Source organism: Anguilla rostrata, chromosome 11 (assembly GCF_018555375.3).
Source record: "Anguilla rostrata isolate EN2019 chromosome 11, ASM1855537v3, whole genome shotgun sequence".
NCBI lineage: Eukaryota > Metazoa > Chordata > Actinopteri > Anguilliformes > Anguillidae > Anguilla > Anguilla rostrata.
Window position 1 is genome coordinate 27,494,183 of NC_057943.1, and position 18,378 is coordinate 27,512,560.

Sequence of the window (18,378 nt, forward strand, 5' to 3'; positions counted from 1 at the left end):
TGGAAAGGGCCAATTCATAAAGTTTCTTTTTTTTTACATTTTTAGACACGGGTATGAGTAACAAATAAAGTGTTTTAACTCTTTCAGGAATATCTTGAGTATATACTCTGTCACTATATTGATTGTTATATAGTCTAGTTGGCAAGAGGCTACAAATTCAACACTAGGTGGCATTAATGTTGCACGCACACAGTAAACTTCCGGCATAAGCAACCTCAATATGACCAGAGGAGGGCAAATACTAGAAAAGTCAGATAAACTGGTAAAAATTTAAAGTAGCGTCTCGGCTGACACTAGATAAAAATGTGACTATGCAAAAATGGATTTGTTCAACAAAGTGTTTTGATCCCATTTTTTTTCTTGTTTCTGAAGTGCACTGAACGTAGATAATTCATTGCACGTAGGCGGAAGTCCAGTATGGCCTTGGCTTGCACCAAGAGTGCAAGTATGGATGGACCACATACACTCATGTAAAACTTCTTGGGATTGTCAATCTTGAATAGAAATTGACATTAGCATTAAAATGAGGGGGTGGGATAATCCGGTAGATGGCCTGAAGTTCAGTCACAAAGATCATTCCTTAAAAGGGGTGGGTTCTGTGTGACATGATGGACAGATAATGGGCCCTGAAAATCATGTAGCTGGATAACTGTGCTCAGTAAAACCCGGAACCCTCCCAAATCTGGAACATGAAGTAAAAAATAGCTGTTCTGCGTTTTCTTCAGCAGTTATCCAGCTAACTCGGTAATCCTGCTTTGTGAAAATACCCCCCTGCTCAACAATGTATTCAGTTTCTACAGCGTCCCCTTCAAACATCCATATCATTACAATGTATTACAAAATATATATATACAAAGCTTTGGGGAGGTACAAGGTTAAAATATTTAATAAAACAAACATCACAAAGGAACCAAACAACAGTCCTGTACAGATTTGATTTATAAGCGTGGAGAAAGGTACTGATTCCAAAGGACTACAATTATGATTTAAAAAAAGCAGCGGAGATTATGGCTATTAGCATAATGCACATTTCTCTTTAGTTTTTAAGAATTCTTTTAGCAAAAGGCAAATTTTACTAAAATCTAAAACCTTCATTTTCTCATCGGTCATAAATTCATTTTCTTAAATTAACCCCCACTATACAGAGCTAAAAGTGATAAATCTTTTACAATATCACAACAAAAATGTGCGAAGAAAAATAAAAGGGAAAAATTCAAATAACATGCAAAAAGTCTGCCGTTAAAATTACCCTGGTGAAAACGAACTAAAAGATTAGACCAGTTTTCTTCAGATTTCCTGTGACATCAGACAGTCCTCACATGACCTCATAGCCACTGCGGATCCCCCTCATGAGCAGACAGGCGAAAACAACTCCCATGATCTGAAAGAGAACGGTCACTGTAGCATTCTGTCCATTTCTCAGGTGTGTGTGTGTATGCGTGTGTGTGTGCATGTGCGTGTGTGTGCGCGTGTGCGTATGTGCGCACGTGCGCGTGGGTGTGTGGTTTTGTGAGTGTGGGTGTGTGCGTGTAGCGTTCTGTCCGTTTCTCAGGTGTGTGTGTGTGTATGCGTGTGTGTGTACGTGTTTGCTTGTTGTGTGTGCGCATGTTTGTTTCAAAGGAGTTTGTGCACCTACCTGCAAGAAAGCGATCACCAGGGCAGCAACGGTCACCCACAGCAAGTTCTTCTTCAAGGCTTCTTCCAAGGCAACACGGCAGCCCTGAATCGCAATCATCACGAGAAATACTGCTTAGCTCAGAAAGTGGTGGGCAGATGTAAAATATGAACAGTTCAAAACGCCTTTGTATTTAATTCTGCGCAGTATGGTGGATTAGGTGCTCAAAAATACACATTTCTACTATTAGTAGTGTGTTTTGTTTCAGTCCTTGTCGCACACCACTCAGTTATAGGTGCTGCCTAAGAGAGATGAATCCCAAACTCTCAACATAAGATGTAAATCAAAGGGTGCAACAATTTTAAAGAATTACACTTTATTGAGCAAAATAAAATCTGTTCAATAAAGTATACTAGCACTCAATCGTAGTATGATTTTTCTGATTGTTGTATAACAGTTCTTGTGATTTAAATGACTGTTATTACGATGGTTAGCATTGTTATGATGATTGTGATGATACTGTGTAGTAGATACAGTGGTGGTAGTGTAGCATAATGAGTAAGAAGCTGGCCTTGCAACCGGAAGGTAACAGGCTCAATTCCAGTGTCAGACACTGCTATTGTACCCTTGAGCAAAGTACCTAACCTGCATTGTTTCAGTATATATCCAGCTGTATAAATGGATGTAAATGATGCAAAAAGTTGTGTAACTCTGGATAAGAGCGTCTGCTAAATGCCTGTAATGTAATGGGTGGGGTCAATTCCATTTAAATTCAGTCAATGAATGAATTAATTGAAAAGTACCTGTAACATTCCATAAAGATTTATCAAGGAGTGGATTGAATTGGAAACTCAATCACAAATTTACTGTAAACTAATTTCCTGAACTGACCCAAACCCTGATGAGTAGCAGAACTTGTAATGGTGAAGCGGTAGTGGGGGCAATAGGAGTAGCAGTAAAAGTGGTGAGGCTACTGTTAGCATTAGCATTGATGATGGTAGTGGTAGTAGTAGTACTGCTACGTGTTACGTCCGTCTGTCTCACCAGCTGGTACACTTTGGTCTTGTTGTGCATGTTTTTAAGCCCACAGTTTTTGGTGATGTTCTTGCAGCAGGAGTCGGGCACGGAATTCCCATTCGGGTTAAAGCTAATCCAGTCCGCTGTCGAGTTCGCCCCACAGCACTTCAGCTGCAGAGAGAGAGAGAGAGAGACAGCAATCCCATTGGACCTCTGCCAGAAGCGGACCAATCGGGAAACAGGATGCGGGGCGCGGCGCCAGCCGCTCAAACAGCGATAGAGCAGGTGGCTGGCACAAGACGGGGGTTGGGCGGGGCACGGGAGCACTCTGTGCCTGGCCGCTAGCTGTCACCGCCGTGGACCCGCAGATCCGGTTTCCGGTACTCACGCACTGCTGCAGGTCGTCCATGCCTTTCCGGATCTCGGCCGTGCCGTTCTTGTATTTAGAGATCATGTCTTTGAGCCCGGTGTTAAGAATGCCGTTCAGCTGGAGGGAGAGGAAATACAAAATTGAGAGCAAAGGACAACACAAAATTAAAAGCACGGGTGGGGCAGAATGCAGTCGCGGGAGGCCTGCGTTTTCCCCTTTAAATATTTTCAGCCAATTCTTGGGAACCCCAGTTTTGGGGATCGTGTCTGTATGCCCGTGGCACCGCCACAGGGTCCTCCGTTGGTCCAGAGACGGGCGGGTGCTCAGCATTCTCAACTAGACCCGGACGACCCCACGGACGGAATCCCTCCTCACCTGGGCGTTCGCACGGGTGAACAGTGCCTCACCGGTACGGGCCGCCCGGAACCGGCACGGGCCGCCAGGATCCATGGTGCTTACCTTGCCCCGGAAGATGTAACCGGCGATGGCAGCGGCGATCTCAATGATGATGATGACGGAGACCAGAATGGCGAACTTAATGGAGCGGAAGAACAGAAAGGAAATGAACACAAAGGCAGCAGGCCTAAACCTAGCACTTATGATGTGTAGCATTGTGCTGTCATTTTTTTTTTTCTGGTGGGTGACCTAGAGGCTGTCGCAGCCCCGGGGCCCATATAGTCTTAATTGCTGCTAACGTGCTAATGCTGCAGCTGCCCAGGCGTTTCTGAACACCATAGCTCATTTTACGCTTTTCCCCTTTTCTTCTCCCAGTCTGGATAACCCTAAATGTATTCTCCGGCTATTCGCTTCGCAGCCCGTGAGTTAAACTTGCCAGAAAAAAATGCTTCATCAGCAGACTGTGGGCACCCACTGACCAGAGGGGGTCACCGGTGAGCAATGAGACACCAACACCCTGGATGACCGATTCCCTCCCTCCCTGGCCAATGCTGCGGCCAATTACGTGTTGCCCTGTAAGGCCACAGTTGGTACTGATGTGGTCCAGATTTGAAACTGGACAGTGGGGCCCATCCTCACCAGGGCAATGCCTTAATAGAGACCAGATGGTGGGGGCCATGCAACAGTGCCTCAACAGGTAACAGACAGGGGGGGAGCCAATCCACACACTCTCAACAGCACCTTAAGGGGGTGAGCCAACAAGCAGACCCAGAAATTACCCTCTGACTTAACCTCTGATGAGACGAGCAAGCTCAATGTGTGTGACACGAGTAGAATGTGTGTGTGTGTGTGAGCGTGTGTGTGAGTGCATGCGCGGGACAAATAGATTTGTTACCGTGGTGACCATGCAGTAGTTCTCTTTCCAGGCCCCACAGCAACCGAAGAAGGCGACGAAGAAGATGATGACCCCCACCCCGATCACGGCCAGGGGCGCGGTCGAGCCGGCGGCATTGCTGATCACCGGCGTCTTGTGCATAACCACCTGCACCAGGACGCCCACCACGATCAGAGCCAGGCCACACAGCTGGGGGGACCAGAGATAGAGGAGCATTATTCACTCAAAATAAGAAGACAGGTAGTCCACCTCTGTTAGTCCACCACTATAGCACTTTAAATGGTGCAGCATCCAGCAGCCATACCACCACGCACTCTGCTCCTACCGACTGGCTGAAGCTAAGCAGGTGTGGGCTTGGTTAGTACTTGGATGGGAGACCACCAGGGAATACTGAGTTGCTGCTGGAAGTGGTGTTGGTGGGCCAGCAGGGGGCAATCTTCCCTCTGGTCAAATAAACCAAGCCCAGCCCTGCTTAGCATCAGTACTAAGCCCAGCCCAGCCCTGCTTAGCATCAGTACCAAGCCTAGCCCAGTTTAGCATCAGTACCAAGCCCAGACCTGCTTATCTTCAGTACCAAGTGCAGCCCTGCTTAGCTTCAGTACCAAGCCCAGCCATGCCCAGCTTCAGTACCAAACCCAGCCTTGCTTAGCTTCAGTACCAAGCCCAGCCATGCCCAGCCTCAGTACCAAGCCTAGACCTGCTTAGTTTCTGTACCAAGCCCAGCCCTGCTTAGCTTCAGTACTGACCGATCCCAGCACACATTCTGTGGGCCTCAAAAACCAGGGTTTATGGAGAGAAATTACTTTCAACATTATTGACAAACGCATGCATCACGACCCATAAATCATTTTTTATTAAAGTCTCAAAATAAAAATTAAAATTAAAATATGAAACTCACAAACTTACATCACTGAATGTACGCGTGTCACTTGATCCGCAAATGCAGATTCAACACTTCACAAGCCAATTTTACATCGTATTAAAATTAAGCACAAAATGAATCTCTCTTCATAAGGATTGGACCCCTGTCATTTCAGATAGAACGACCATCAATGGTATCTATAACGGGCTACAATGGTGATTTGGCATTCTGTGTCCTGTCCTATGGGAATCTTATTCTGCAATGCAAATAACTTACACTTAAGGTAGTAATAACCTCCAACAGCATTTTGTCTGTATTTAATTTTTTTTTTTTTTAAAGAAACAACACATTCTTGTTTTCCAACCATTTGAAACTGCCACAATTCTGAATACATAACACCTGAAACACTAGCCAATGAAAGCTTGCAACCACCAACTTTCTGACTGTGGCAGTGGGAAGGAGGGTGGGGTAGGGAACCACGTACACCGCATGCTTACTGTAAACACCTGACTCTATTTGCAAATGGCGTTCAAATATCTCTCCACCTCAGTGCAAACAGGACCTCGAGCGGTAGGCTACCACTTGAGCAAAAAGAGAAGTTGTGTGGGAACACCTCTGTACACATCCACAGGGCTTAATTACTCAGTGTATATGTACACATTTATCTACACATTTTTGATGAGTCATAGGATTCTATTTAGGTTCTAGAATATTTGGGTCAAATTTCTTTTAAAGACTGATGACCTCTGATTCCACCAAGTCAGGAATCCACTACGCAAGTTCTGTCCTCATTTTTCACTTGAGCTGTGAATCTATAGAAACGTACACTTTTTTTTTTCTTCTAATATTTACACATTGAATTCCACAGCACACTGTCGTAGGAGCTAACAAAAACACGGCACAACTGAAAAATGTAAACACCCACATTTGTCAACATCTCGGGTGGAAACACCACATCAGTTACACAAAATGTCCTCCTAAGCAGCTTTATCCCGAAAACTAGTCTGTACACCTTTTCAATTGAACCGACTCTGGAGAGGACAATGGAGATGATTCTCACACAGTACTAGATACACTGTCTTTCTGTTATAAGAGTACCTGAGCAGGGAAAGAATAACTTACATAAGTATAAGGACAAACGGTGGCTGTCAGCTCTTTCTGTTACAGTTAAAGACAAAGAGAATAAATGACAAACCACACTGGTAAATAATGATAAAATAGTAGTATTAATAGTTACAATAATGAACTTCATAAGCACCACTTATACAAAGGAACATGTACTGTAGCTCAAAGTGATTTACACTAGAGATAAAAAGATGGTAAAATGGTAAAATACATTTTTAAAACGTATGGGCCATAAATTCACCTCAGCATACTTCTCAGGTACGTTCTGTGTTAAAAGAAAACGGGCGGGCTTTGACATGGGCGGGGCATAGAGGCGATCTCATGTGGAAAAACCTAGCAAATGGACATGGTTCCTCGTTCGCTTGTCATACGCGTGACAACAAACACCGCTGCAAGCAGACAATTTGTTCCTATGAAAGACACACCATTGTCTGATGACATAAATCCACATGTGCAAACTGAGGACACTGTGTACGGACCAGCTAATGCACAAATACAGTGAGTAATCTTGGGGACAAACACTTTTTTTTTTTCTTGATTTGGCTATGTACTCCACAATTTTAGTTTTGTAATCAAACAATTCACATATGGTTAGAGTGCACATACTCAGTTTTTGTTTAAGGGTATTTTTTATACACTTTGCTTTCAGAAATGAAAGCTCTTTTTATACATAGCCCCCTCCCCCATTTCAGGGCACCATAATGTTTGGGACGTACTAACGCTATGAAAATGAAAAGTCAGGTTTATAACTTTGTCGCATGTCCTTTGCATACAATGACTGCTTGAAGTCTGTGACCCACAGACATCACCAGCTGCTGAGTATCGTCTCTGGTGATGCTCTGCCAGGCCTCTACTGCAGCCATCTTCAGCTCCTACTTGTTTTGGGGGCTAGTTGACTTCAGTTTTCTCATTGGCATATGATAAGCATGACTCACAAGAATTTTACAGATTTTGTCTTTGAAAAGTTCCTTTGTTGCTGTAGCAGTATGTTTGGGATCTATTGTCTTGCTGTAGGATGAAGCACCATCCAAAGAGTTTGGAGGCATTTTCTTGAACTTGTGGAGGTCAGGTGCTTCTGTATACTTCCAAATTCACTCCACTGCTGCTATCAGCAGTTACGTCATCATGAATGACATACATGCCCAAACCATAACACCCCCACAACGTTTCACAAATGGGGGGGGCGTGGTTGTATGGATCTTGGGAAGTTCCTTTTGGCCTCCACTTTGCTCTTGCCATCACTCTGATACAAGCGAATCTTGGTCTCATCTGTCCACAAGACCTTTTTCCAGAGCTCTGCAGGCTCTTTTAGGTACTTCTTAGCAAATTGTAACCTGACGCATCCACGCCTACCTCCTGAACAGTGTTTCTGATCTGTTGGAAAGCTGTTTGCAGGTTTTTCTTCATTATGGTGAGAATTCTTCGATCATTAACTAAACTGCCTTCCTCAGCCTACATGGCCCTTTGCAATTAATGAGCTCACCAGTGCTCTCTTTCTTCTTAATGATGTTCCAAACAGTAAGCCAAAGGTTTAGCCTATGTCCCTGGCTGTTTATTTTTTTCTATTCATCAGTGGCCACCTTGACTTTCATTTGCAAAACTCTGATCCTCATGCTGATATATGTCAATAACAGACTCCAAAGACATTCAAGACTAGATAACGAAAGCTGTCTTATACCAGCACTAAGGAAGAAATTGAACACACCGGACTCATCAGAAATACCTGTGAAGCCATCAGTCCAAAACATTATTTTGCGGGTCTATGTATAAAAAGTTCTGTAATTTCTACATGGTGAAGCCAAAATGTACAAATACCCCGAGAATCTGCACTTTAAATATAGGCTGTGTGAATTGTTTGATTACAAATCTAATATTGTGGAGTGCAGAGCCAAATCAAGAAAAAAAGCCTAATTAAGAATTTATTATAAATATTATAATTATTTTTTTCCTGACTGTTTAAACCTTGCTTTGTATACATGTCCATTGTTTGTAATGTGTGTATATATGTTCTGCAATTTTAAAAAAATGCAAGTAAGTAAAGTTTAAATAAATGGTATAGAAACAAAAAAAGTCCTAAATGTATTTGTCCTAACCTTGATATAGAGCTCGCTGTATATGGAAAATAAGCCTTAAAAGACAAAACGTTGTCTTTTTAATGCACAATATATCATCAGGAAAACCACATGCACCCCCGCCCCCTGATCCCCGAAGTGATAGCACAGAAATAAATGTGATGCAGTCCAACTGCCCCCTCCACACCCTTTTTTATTGGTGGTTACACCAGTGTAAATATTTGCAGCTGATTATTAGAATTACTACAGGAGTAGGTACATACAGACAGAGTGAAGGAGGAAAGAGAGAGGGAAAAAGAGAGAGAGAGGAGAGAGGAGAGAGAGAGAGAGCAGGGAGAGAACTTGGCTGTAGGTGCTGATCACTTTTCCCAACCCCAACAACATGGTCGCCAAGCCCGTACTAAACGCAGCCACACCGTAGTTCTGCTACTGTGACTCTACAGGCGCGAAGAGGTAGGCGTCTGTATGAAGCACATTTTAATGGGCCACAAATACATGCAGTATTGTCTGGCTTCTAAATAATAGAATTATTATTATTATTATTATTATTATTATTATTATTATTATTATTATTATTAATAATAATAATAATAATAATAATAATAATAATAATAATAATAATAAAGTTATTTATACAGCATTTATCTAAACAAAAGTTACAAAATGCTTTACACTAAACCAGTGGTTCCGACCCTGTTCCTGGAGATCTACCGTCCTGTAGGTTTTCACTCTAGCCCCAACAAATCACACCTCATTCAACAGCAAGAGATATCATCAAGCATGCTAATTAGTAGAATCCAGTGTGCCAAATTAGGGATGGTAATTCTCCATGTTGGGAACCACTGCACTAAACAAAGAACAAGAGAGCAGTGGTTCCCAAACTCTGCCCTGGGGCCCCCTTCTGTATGCTGGCTTTTATTCCAACCACAAATTCAATCCCAGAATTCTAACAAGCTGTGAACTTTTCTTAATTATGTGCTTTTCATGTTTAGAGGGAGTATTTACCCTCTTAAACCACATTATGTCAGAATTAGCTATACATGCATTACATTACATTACATTACAGGCATTTAGCAGACGCTCTTATCCAGAGCGACTTACACAACATGCCATGAAGAATAAAATTCCAGAATTACAGAAAAAGAGGTACATTATTTTTTAACTGATCAAATTAAAGACTGCCACTGCAAACCAAGAGAAACATCAAAGCTTGCCTCACATTTGCAACAAAAAAAAGCACCCAGATGATCCCAAAGCCTTTTGGGATAATGCTCTGTCGAAAGATAAGTGAAAATTGGAACTCTTTGGACGACAGGGGTCATATTATGTTTAGCATAAAGCAAATGATCCAAAACACAAATGCGAGTCCACAAATAAAATGGCTGAAAAGTCAAAGTACTGAATTGAACCCAATATAGGTGCTGTGACAGGACATGAAACGTGCAGTATAACAAACCGGTGCCTGCCCGCGGCAGATGGGTTCCCCCTCTGAGTCCGGTTCTGCTCAAGGTTTCTTCCTGTTATCAGTCAGGGAGTTTTTCCTTGCCACTATTGCCCTAGGCTTACTCTTTGGGGGCCGGTTTGGGGGCTCTGTAAAGCTGCTTTGTGACAAAGCTCCTTTGTTGAAAGCGCTATACAAATAACATTGATTGATTGATTGATTGATGCCCAAAAACCTCCAATTTGTCTTAAATAAAGCAGTTCTGCAAAGAAGAGTAGGCTAAAATATCTCCACATCGATATTAAATTATAGGAATCATTTGGTTGCAGTTATTGCTGCTAAAGGTAGTGCAACCAGTTATAAAGTTTAAGGGGACAATTACTTTTTCATATGGGTGATAATGAGTGTTTGATAACTTTTTCCATTAAATAAATGAAATAATAATTTGAAAAATGTGTTTTGTGTTCACTCAGGTTCCCTTTATCTAATTACAATTTTCTCAAAAGATCTGAAACCATTTAGTGTTGGGCAAATATGCAATAATAGAGGAAATCAGGGAGGGGACAAATCATTTTTCACAGCACTCTATGTGCCCTCACTCTACGACCACATGGAACTGAGGCCGGAGAAAGCGACACCTCAAACTGGGGGCCTCGCCTCAGCCGCTCCCCCCCAACCCAAACAAGATGGCCGCACAATGTTGAACCTTGTTGAACTCAGATCACACGACCAAGATTTCTCAGTTTCTTTTTTGCCTGTGGGTGTTCAAGCGTTCGCACCAAACGCAGAGAAAATTAACGAAGTGGAAAAAGTAGACGACGACATCCTGCTTTTGGTTCTTCATTTTTAAATTAAACAGTGTGGTTAAATAAGAGCGGAGCACTTTGGAGTCCAAGTACCCAACACTATGACGCAGTAATTCCTTCTTTAGTCCAACGGGGCCTCACCTCTGAAGGTCAGACTGAGCTCCACTGTGAGTCCACTGAAACTCACAGCGTAACACAGAATCTGATCTCATAGTGTAGCACAGCATCTGATCTCACAGTGTAACACAGCATCTGATCTCACAGTGTAACACAGCATCTGATCTCACAGTGTAACACAGCATCTGATCTCACAGTGTAACATAGGCCCTAATATCTGATCTCACAGTGTAACACAGCATCTGATCTCACAGTGTACCACAGCATCTGATCTCACAGTCTAACGCATCTGATGCCACTGACCTAAGTTTACCAGAGCAGGAACTGCTCCACTAGGGTGACCAGACATCTTGTTTTTCCCAAGATAGCCCCATATTTCAGTATATCATGTCTTGACTTATACTGAGAAAATCGTGATTTGTCTCACATTTCAGTCGTACCACATTTAAATGGGTTTTCTGACTGTAATACCATTATTGCATTATCTCATTACATTATGCACACGGCCCTACAGAAAACCTGGTCACCCTACCTCAGCAGCCCACAGGACTACACACGACTACCTGCAAAAAGACAGACGCTACGCCTGAGGCATGGAAGCGTAGCGCGGCGATGATCAAAAACAAACTGACGTGGGTGAACCCTGGCTGGACAGACGCACGGGGTGCCCTCAGCAATAACAGGAACTGCGCTAAAAAGCCCTATACCCACATCCAGGGGCAGCCAAATCCAGCCGAGCAGCATGAAAGTGTAAGGCCCGTGCCCACTTATGAGTAAAACGTTTGTTTGACCTGAAGTTCGCCCAACGGTCAAAGATAACAGCGATGGAAACGTGTGAAAGCGGCGCTCTCGTGAAGGGACGCCTGCCCAATGACAGAGCGGCGCTTAAACGTGCCGCGGAGCCGGCCGGTCAGACACTGCCGTTTGAATCGCGTTCTCTCAGGGACTGCTTACATGTGCCAGGGCTGGTATATACTGAAGCACAGGAACAGAGAGAGGAAGCTCTGACAGCAGGGTGGTTAGACAGGGGGTGTGAAACTCAACCACAGACAGTGACAGGGCGCGGGGAGAGAGCTGTGGTCTGCTGAAAGCGGAAGTCCAACTCGTGGCTTGTCGGCAGCGTTAAGAGTGATGCAAACAGCAAGAAAGAGGAGAGAGGAGTGAAATACTTTTTTTTTTTTCTTTTTTAAATTAAGCTTTACGGTTTCAGCTTACAAGTGTCTAAAGACTCAGGACTACACACACACACACACACACACACACACACCAACACACACACACACACACACACACACACACACACACACACACACACACACACACACACACACACTGTATTACATTACGGGCATTTAGCAGGCGTTCTTATCCCGAGGGGCTTACATAGCTTTTTGCATTTTTTTCTTTACATAACATCCATGCAGCTGGATATATAGGAAAGCAATTCAGGTTATGTAGCTTGCTCCCGGGTGCAACAGCTGTGCCCCACCTGGGAATTGACCCTGCGACTGTTACACACATTGTGCACAGACTGAAAACTGAATCTTTAAGCTATGCACACCGCTAAATCACGTCTAAAGCATGAGCAAAGATGCAAGCCTGCGTTTCCTTAACCTTCCTTAACAGCTAACGTGGGGAATGCCTGCCATCTACCCCACTGCCCCCGTCCTCATGTTCACTTTGGATGGATTGCACAAAACTAACTTGGTTCACTCCCTGAGCCTGAACCCATGAACCCTCGCTGGTGACATGTGTCACCTCCCCTCTCTTCCTGTCGGCAGCTGTGAGTGCAGCATGTGTGGGAGAACAAAGTCGTTACCAAAGCCGCCCATGAATTAATCATGCTCATGTACGCCTGCCACAAAAGAGAAAACACAATGCTTTGCATTGCAAAGCTGTGTTTACAGAGGAGGTGAAACTTCTTATTGCCACAGACAGGTGAACTCACTTTCGAAAGGGTTTCTGACTATTTAACGTTGGTGCGAAAATGTGCTTAAATACAGTCCCTTTTCAAAGCATAAACTTGCCCTGTTAACAGTAATGTAACCCGCTCTAAACACATGGCAATCCCTTGTCACGAAGATAAACCTCACACACTTTTCTTGCCAATGTCTCAGAAGCAACAGTTCTTCCATATATCAATAAACGTGACAACTGGGAAGGTCCCAGTGACTATCTTTTATGGCCATACTCCAAAAATCAGACCTTTCTCCATTTTGTTTCCATGCCAACCAAGCTCCAGTCTGTAGCAGCGAGGTACCTTTAATTGTTTCAATGAAACATGAAAATGCTTTCCAAATTGGTGGGTTCTCAGAGGTAAATCAGTCACGATCACTTGGACTAGCCTTGCTCCCTACATGAAGGTTCCCTCTGATGGTCTAACAGACTTAACTAGTTTACAATCAATCCTAGGTCTTCATATTAGCGGTTTTTGTGGAGTATTTACCTCCAAATGCTAGTCTTACTGTCGCTCTTAACCCAGATTTATGCACTAGCCTTCTTCTTGTAAGTCGCTCTGGATAAGAACATCTGCCAAATGACAGTAATGTAATGATGGTATACACAGCACTAAGATGGAAATATAACACCTCAAAGTGAGCCACATTTCTGAACACGTATTAATGACACATGAAAATTCTGAAGGGTTAACATGTTTTTATCCATATTATTATTGCTATATTTTATTTTACAGGTCATATACAATGATCTGTCCTATTCACCATTGCTTATCTTACATCCGATAAGTTCTGGCTGAGTACCCACAGGAGTAAGGCACCAATAATAACACAGGCCAGAATCATCAGGCCTCGAGCAAAGAGGAAAAAGGGAGTATGCATCTGGTGCGGTGGGAAGCTAACTTTTACTTTTCTACCTGATTAAGTGGTTGTCCTTGGTATGACACACACTTTTGCACAGTCTCTCTTAGAGGGGATAAAGCACCACTGTAAAAAATGCTTTTTCTGTTAGTACTTTGTCAGCAGGTATGCTCTTTCTACAGAAATAATGACCCATATAATGGGTCAAGTGTTTTCCTGAATGGACTGCCTCTCTATTAAAATACAATGGTGGCCAAGCAAACCGTTCCAGTAAACAGATTAGACAGTAAATGGGTTGGGGTCAATTCAATTCATTTAAAAATCCTCATAGTACCTTATGGCCATTTTTCCAATACATTGATTGTATTTCAAATCATTTCCTTAATTGACTGAATTGAAAATGGAATGTGCGGTGAGTCGGACAGAATTGCTCCCACAGCCGTCCTTGCATGTCAAGACCTATGAAGTCCACCATGTTTGTTCAGCACAACATGGTACAGGACAGACATGTGATCTCAGTCAATGGAATGAGCGAGGCCTTACACAACGTGCACTGCACCACAAGTCAGCCATTTTCAACACAGCCCTGCGCAATTAACAGATGCTCTGGGGACATCGTGCCCCTTACCTGATACTCACCCAAAAGATAAAGTTGAAGAAGAACAGAAGGAACTTCACACACTTCAAACCTCCTGCTACGGCCATGTTGTTCAGTGATTAAGTGCCTGTGTTAGCCAAAAAAAAAAAAAATACAGACAAGAAACAAATGAATAATTCTTACGTTGATTAAAGTCTCTCTCGAGCTGAGACACTCTTAGTGCAAAGCTCATGTAGCAGAGCTGAGAGACGTCACATTAGCACATGAATGTCCGCTAACAGAATGCGACGTCACCTCTTGGGAAGCAATAAAAGCATGATTAGTTCACTTGGCTGTGGACCCTGGTCTTTAGCTCCACAGTCCAGTCCTATTTTTTGTTGTGCAGGGCAGCCACCACGATTCATCCTGAAAATATCTGTACTCTAAAAATAACAAACATAGCTCATGTTCTTCACCCGACAGGGATTCTTTCCCAGAAACTTCTGAAAGTGGCATGTTGTACAAATGACTCCTGTGCAAAACTCACGGCTTCGCTTGACCATCCTAAGGTTGCATTTCTGCTTGACCAGTCAATACTATCTCATAGGGTGTGGAAGCTAAGGTGTGAAAGTGATCCACAGTACCAGAAATTGTATGCATGAGTTTGTTTGGCATAATAAACAAGCAATTTTCAATGAATATTCATTAGATTAATTAGTTAACTTGTGATTATATTAATGAATTGAACAAGCTTATGATGGTTGAATTTGTCCCTATTCCTTAATTGTTTCAAATTATCCCAATTTTCCTATAACCCAAAATTCACTTTTTTAAATCTTTGGATCAACACATCACTGTTCTTTGTTACATCCAACATAATTTATGTATTTATACAGTATGTTAGGTTATATAAAATAAAGTACAAGGGGGTCCATGACTTAGGCTACTTCACCTGTTGCATTATTGTCTTAACATGAAACATGAAGTGGCACCCAAGTCTCCACTGATCTTCAGTCTCACTTTAAGTAATGATGAACAGATACAGTGATATGGTGAACAGATACAGTGAGTGATAGGGAATGGTAAATGGTAAATGGACTGCATTTAGGCCTATATAGCGCTTTTATCCAAAGCACTTTACAATTGATGCCTCTCATTCACCAGAGCAGTTAGGGGTTAGGTGTCTTGCTCAGGGACACTTTGACATGCCCAGGGCGGGGGAATGAAGTAATGGTAAACATAAATATACAATATTCTTTTTTCTTTTTAATTCTTTAATTCAGTGCTCATACAACCGTCAGATTTTGGTAAGAATTATAATGCAATATCATTTTGACATGAAAATTAATGTCACATATGATATGGCACATTCATCAGGCCAGTAGATATGTGCAAACAACAGCTGCATCCAAGTCTGTAGCCAAACCAACCACGCCTAATATGTAAACACTATCCAGTTATGGCATATCTTTAACAATAAGAAATTGTACCTTTTCCTCAGCCTAGAACATCAGAAAACAGATTCAAGTAACTGTCAAACCCTGTCTAATTAATGCGAGTTGTCCAAAGTTAATAACTAAATCAAGCGGCTGGCCTACCGGCATCTGCCATCAGACCTCTGCAACTCATTCAGAATGCTGCAGCTCGTCTGGTCTTCAACCTTCCCAGACACTCCAACGTCACGCCCCTGCTCACTACCCTCCACTGGCTGCCCGTTATGGCTTGCATCAAATTCAAAACTTTGGTCCTAGCATACCAGGCAGTCAAGGGATCAGCCCCAGCATACCTCCACAAGATCTTCAAACCCTACATGCCAGCCAGACCCCTCCGTTCCGCTACCTCAGGACGCCTGGCACCTCCCCCTCTTCGCACTTGTGCTTCCCGATCACGTCTCCTGTCTGTTTTGGCTCCACGATGGTGGAATGACCTTCCCGTGGAAGTCAGAACAGCTAAGACCCTGACCACCTTCAAACGGCGACTGAAGACTCACCTCTTCAGGCTGCACCTCTCCCCATTCCTCCCTACCTCCCTGTAGTCCCTAATTGACTATATAATCTTAGGGTTTTAGGTAGGTAAGCTGTTTGTTTTAGTTGACTTAGTTATTGCACTTGTGCCTCCTCAAATATTGCTTGTTTCATTTGCATAGACTGATTTGTTGCTGTTTTTGTTGTGTTAATCAGATTAACCTAAAGGGTCCAGGTTAAACTACGTGGTCGTTCCCTGCACTTGGAGCTGTACTTCCCTCTAGGGTTTTCAACACACCTGTTCCTGGTTTTGGTTATACACTTTGTTGTACGTCGCTCTGGATAAGAGCGTCTACCAAATGTCTGTAATGTAATGTAATTGACTTTATCTTGAAGAAAGCAGGTATAGAAAGCATTTCTCTTTTCACTATCCCACGAACAAAACCAGGAAACCCTGCCACAAAACATATGCGGAAACAGCAGGCCAGTAACATGCAAATAAGGTTTGACAGAACATAGGCCTAGGCAAGGGTACAGAAATTAGGCATGAACGCAACCGAACTGAGGCAACCACGTGTCCAATTCTGCAGCTTCCTCCAGCGTTACAATGCCATACACTTGCAAAATATTGAAAGTTGGTTTGTTAGTTATCTAGCAAACTAATTCTGAGACACTCGATCCCTATCCGAACAATTCCTAATTTGATACGATTTCGCTATCTTGACAGTTTATTATCGCACAACAATATAGGCGTAAATATAAATAGCAAGCCCAGGAGTTTCTAACGCTGCTTTTCGTTCCAATCAATCTTTATTTAAAATGTATTACCCACAGTTTTTTTTTTTTTCCAACAAACGAATAACCAATTTTTAGCATTTAGGTTGTTCATTGATTTCAGCAGTATGCAGGCCTACACAAATTCAGAAAATGTACAGAAGGAACAATTTGCCACAGCACCTTGCTGAAAATTTGGCATATTCTATATGTATTTCTAACATAATATAGGATTATGAGAGAATGTCTTTTTAATGAAAGATTAAAATTTCTAATTAAAACAAAAGACAGCTCTTTATACTTCAGGAATTGGACATTAATTTGGAAAGAATCACCAATAGGCTACCATGAAAGAACCAAAACCAATGAAGGGTAGCCAAATGAAAACGATTTTTCAAGTTTTGCACTCAGCTAGACGACTGTCGTTATCGGGTTTTTGTGATAATTATATGTCTAAAGTATATGTAATTACTGATGAAAATAGCTGGTCTAACGTTAGCCGTCATAGATTCACTTCAGTTTAGCTAAGATCTCAATTTACATTTGATCATATTTGGCATCACATTGGGTTGAAAATATTTAGGTTAACCAGCCAGCAACAACCGTCATTAACAAGCAAACTGTGATAAACTTTTGTAAAGTCAACTTGGTTAATCTTCCTCTCACGGAGCCAGATAACTGAAGGCCAGAGAGACTATAGCCGTCCTCCATCGCCACCCTAATGTTAATGCGAATGAGGTTCTGTCTACAACTCAGGAAATTGGTTAATATAGCTAATTCATGTGCAAACACGATGTTAGCTAACCATACCGTACTTGCTTCACGATGGAGTCACATGAAACATCTAACTGCTGTCAATAGTCTTTATTGCATTGTTTGTATACGAACTTGAAGTGCCAGTAAAATTAGAACAGTAGCTGTTCTAAGTATTCTATTCGTGTTCACTAATTGCATTTGTAACAATCTTAACCACCGAGATCAACGATTAGTAAAAATTAAACCACTTGATAAGTTAACTCGCTTGGTAACATCTGTGAATAGGAAGCGTACATTGCAATACTAAGTTAGTTGTTTTCCCTTTCCGAATAATAGCCTGCGTAGCTAACTTCAACTAACGTTATGAATAGGTAGACAAACTTGTCTTTCAGCAGGTGATCTAACTGTCGGCTATAACCAGTTATACAATCAAAGGCAAGTATCTAATTGACATTCTAGCCAAAAGTGCGAAATAACACTTACCTTTAACTCAGTATTTACAATAAATCTTTTCTTTGACTTTGAGCTCTGCCCAAAGATGCGGATTAAACGTTAATGATGAGAACACTGTTTAGCAATGGGATGGAAATCTACGTCATCGTTTCTCTTTACGGTAGCCAACATTCCTTAGCGGTCCACCCCCCAGATGCACCTTGCAATGTGTTGTTTAGAATTCAACAGATCTCCAGCTGCGTTACAGGTTGTAATTCACACTTTCGAAGCGAAATCATTTCTGCTATGCGTGGTCTCGATTGAGACATTGTTTTGACATCTT

At 42.4% G+C, this 18,378-nt stretch overlaps 1 protein-coding gene across 1 annotated transcript; it reads right to left on the minus strand.

Annotated features, from left to right (window-relative positions):
* Positions 1–858: 858 nt before the first annotated feature.
* Positions 859–18,376, minus strand: cd63 (CD63 molecule). Its single transcript, XM_064299147.1, has 8 exons — positions 18,087–18,376; positions 14,172–14,257; positions 4,294–4,482; positions 3,462–3,536; positions 3,021–3,119; positions 2,660–2,803; positions 1,637–1,720; positions 859–1,381 (listed from the first exon to the last, which is right to left on the minus strand). The coding sequence occupies exons 2-8, from the start codon at positions 14,235–14,237 to the stop codon at positions 1,316–1,318; spliced, it is 723 nt and encodes a 240-aa protein (XP_064155217.1). The 5' UTR covers positions 14,238–14,257; positions 18,087–18,376; the 3' UTR covers positions 859–1,315.
* Between the last annotated feature and the right edge of the window lie 2 nt (positions 18,377–18,378).